At 34.6% G+C, this 3,164-nt stretch overlaps 1 protein-coding gene across 1 annotated transcript in view; it reads left to right on the top strand.

Annotated features, from left to right (window-relative positions):
- RIPK2 (receptor-interacting serine-threonine kinase 2) overlaps positions 1-2,954 on the top strand; it is a 40,169-nt gene extending 37,215 nt beyond the window's left edge. The window contains exons 10-11 of the mRNA XM_008588431.1: positions 1,560-1,721; positions 2,301-2,954. Coding sequence (XP_008586653.1) covers positions 1,560-1,721; positions 2,301-2,632 — 494 coding nt within the window. The 3' untranslated portion in view covers positions 2,633-2,954. The remainder of the gene's footprint in view (positions 1-1,559; positions 1,722-2,300) is intronic.
- The last annotated feature ends 210 nt before the right edge of the window (positions 2,955-3,164 follow it).

Here is a 3,164-nt window from a genome sequence, read left to right as displayed (position 1 = left end):
AAAAAAAAAAAAAAAAACTCAGGTAAGAAATAGAATAAGTATTTCTAAGTAACCATAGTATGAGGTTGAAATTGATATATCGTAAGAGAGAGATGGATACAGAGCTATGGTAGTACAGTAGAAGAGTAACACTCTTTACAACGTATTTTCACAACTACCTTGTAAGGAACGTAGTCCTCATTTTACAGATTAAGGACTTTCTGGCAAACCCAACACTCAAAGCCAAGTCTTTTGATAATATTTTCATGTCACTTTATCATGTTGTTATTATGAAGAAATGATTTCTGGCTGAAGGCTTGACCAATAGTTATCAAGGATGGGCATTCCAGGCAAAAGAGGCAAAGAAGCAAAAAAATACAGAGATTGGTGACTAGTTTGGTTGAGCTGGTGAAAAAGTTGAATGAAAGTAGATAAAATTATGTAGGCTGGAGTCATGTAATCACAAATTCTAACACTCATCTAAGAGATCTGAGCTTTTTTACTTGGGTAGGGAGCCACTATAGCACATTTTTGAGCAAGGGTGTGACATGATAAAATTTTTTGATTTAGGAAGATTCATCCTAGCTGGAATATGTAGGATATTTTGAAAGGGAAAGGAGACTCGAAGTGGGAAGATCCATTTGGAGACTATTACTGTAGTGCCAGTGAAAGATTATGGAAAGTGATCCAGAGTAAAAGAAGGGGGTAGGAGTGATGCAAGAGATGTTATGGAGGACTTGATAGGACTAAATAATTTTTCACCTGGAGGAAAAAAGAGAAAAAAGAGGCCAGGCTGAATAAGTTAAACCTGGTGACTGGGAGAGCATTGGTGCTATTAACAGAAACAGAAGTTGAAACAGGTTTTAGACTTAAGATGAATTAAGTTTTTAATTTTTTTCGTTGTTATGAGTATTTATGGGGTACAAAGCTGACTGTGACTACTCATGCCCAAAATGTAGTGGCCAGATCCATACTGGCAGCAAGCCCATGACCACAAATTCCAATTATACCCCATGTCCCCCATCTCTGACCTGCCTCCCCATCCCCCTTAATTTGAGGTACCAGCAGTGCATATGGGGATGATATCCAGGGGGCTTTTGAAAATTTAAGACTAAGGTTCAGTGAAGACAGAAAATGTAATTACATGGATTTGAGAATAAGGAGATGATTGAGGCTCTGAGATTGAATAGGATCGCCGGAGAGAAAGTAGAAAGATACAAGTCATATGTAGATTTAGTGGATACATTTAAAGTGTAGAATGAGGAAGAAGACACACAAGAAGAACTATGGGACTATGTGATGAAGTAAAATTCCATGATTTATATAAATTAGAAATTTATATAACATAATTACATAAATAGGACATTCACAGATGGAAGTTATAATAAAAACATTCAGTACAAGCTCTTTTTTGTTTTAAAAAAAATATTTACTTGCAGAGTTAGGTTTCTGAACCAGCTTTAATAGTAGTAAAAACTGAAGATATTGGAGCCTACCTTCTATATGACCCACATGTGGATATTTTTGCTAATAGGGATACCTAAGGAATATTGTACTCCTAATGAAGATGTGTTTTACAGGAAAAACTCAAGACTGTTCTTCTTTGAAGCTCCATCACTGTCCGGTAAATCACAGTTGGGATAGTACCATTTCTGCATCTCAGAGGATGACATTATGTGATCACAAGACTGCCCCATGCTCTACAGCAATAATAAATTCACTCTTAGCTGAAGGAAATTCAGGTATTTGTTTACTGCGGGACACTGTAAATGATGCCATTTACCTAACAAATATATGTTCAGTCGATTTGCCATACAATAAGCTTTATTTGTCTTTATTAACTCAATATGTTAAGTACATACCTTTTTAAGTAGGAAAGCACTTCCGATCCCAGAAGACAGGAATGCTGACAAATAAGAATAGGTCCAAATGGTATTCATGAACATATAACTAGAAAGGGAGTACTAAGAAGAGGTTAATATGTCACAAAAGGTAAAGTTATTTTTGTTTATTTAACAAATATGCAGGCATCCTTTGTATTTGAAACAAAACAAAACAAAAATCAAAAACTGAAAAATAAAGTAGTTTTTGCCTCATGATTTATAGCATATAAAAGGGCGGTGCTGCTCCTGGGCTGTGAGGGGTAGATAACCCAGATCACCGAACGTTCCCTGAAAAATAACAGCATCCCCCCTAAAATACTGATGTTCAATATTGGCACAATCATAGAAAAATTAATTTTATGCCTACTTTCTTTTTCATGTAATTTTTTGTTAAATATATCTGTCCTCGCCTTTTTAATTGTCCTTGCTCTTCTACAGAGCGTCTGCAGCCTGGGATAGCCCAGCAGTGGATCCAGAGCAAAAGGGAAGAAATTGTGAACCAAATGACAGAAGCCTGCCTTAACCAATCACTAGATGCCCTTCTGTCCAGGGACTTGATCATGAAGGAGGACTATGAACTTATTAGTACCAAGCCTACAAGGACTTCAAAAGTCAGGCAATTACTGGACACTACTGACATCCAAGGAGAAGAATTTGCCAAAGTTATAGTACAAAAGTTGAAAGATAACAGACAAATGGGTCTTCAACCTTACCCAGAAACACTTATGGTTTCTAGATCACCATCTTTATTTCAAAATAAAAGCTTATAAGTGAGTCTTTTTCAAGAAGAAAAGTCAGTCTGTAAAAGGATATTTATCTTTCTGTTGCCTTGACATTGTTTTTATAAAATCCATACGAGTATTAGAAGCTTTACTGAAGATTCTTCTTTGGGTAAATATTAGTCTCCTTCTGTGACATTGCAGTATTTTTTTAAATTAATGTAACTAAAAAGTTTTCATTTTGCTACATATTTCATTTTTTTTGTCTCTTTTGTTAACTGAAACTTTTTTAAAGTGTAATAATTATATTGTTCTTGTTCATAACAGTGTCTTAAGTTATAATGAGTTTCTGATGGAAGCCATTTCAAATTCACTTTCTTTGTGGATTTTTTTTGCTTGTCTTAGATGCAGTTTGATTGACTTTATGAAGTATATATATCCTTTATACACAAGTCAGACATAGTATAGCATTCCTATCCTACAATCCCAGGTTCATTTTAAACTCTGTTATCCAGATTACATTTTTAAATTTTATTTATGAATTCTTTTTTAAAAAGTTGTTTAAAATAATACAAAGTATACA

This window comes from Galeopterus variegatus, unplaced genomic scaffold (assembly GCF_000696425.1).
Source record: "Galeopterus variegatus unplaced genomic scaffold, G_variegatus-3.0.2 Scaffold4823, whole genome shotgun sequence".
Taxonomy (NCBI): domain Eukaryota; kingdom Metazoa; phylum Chordata; class Mammalia; order Dermoptera; family Cynocephalidae; genus Galeopterus; species Galeopterus variegatus.
This window is presented reverse-complemented; position numbering and strand designations above follow the sequence as displayed.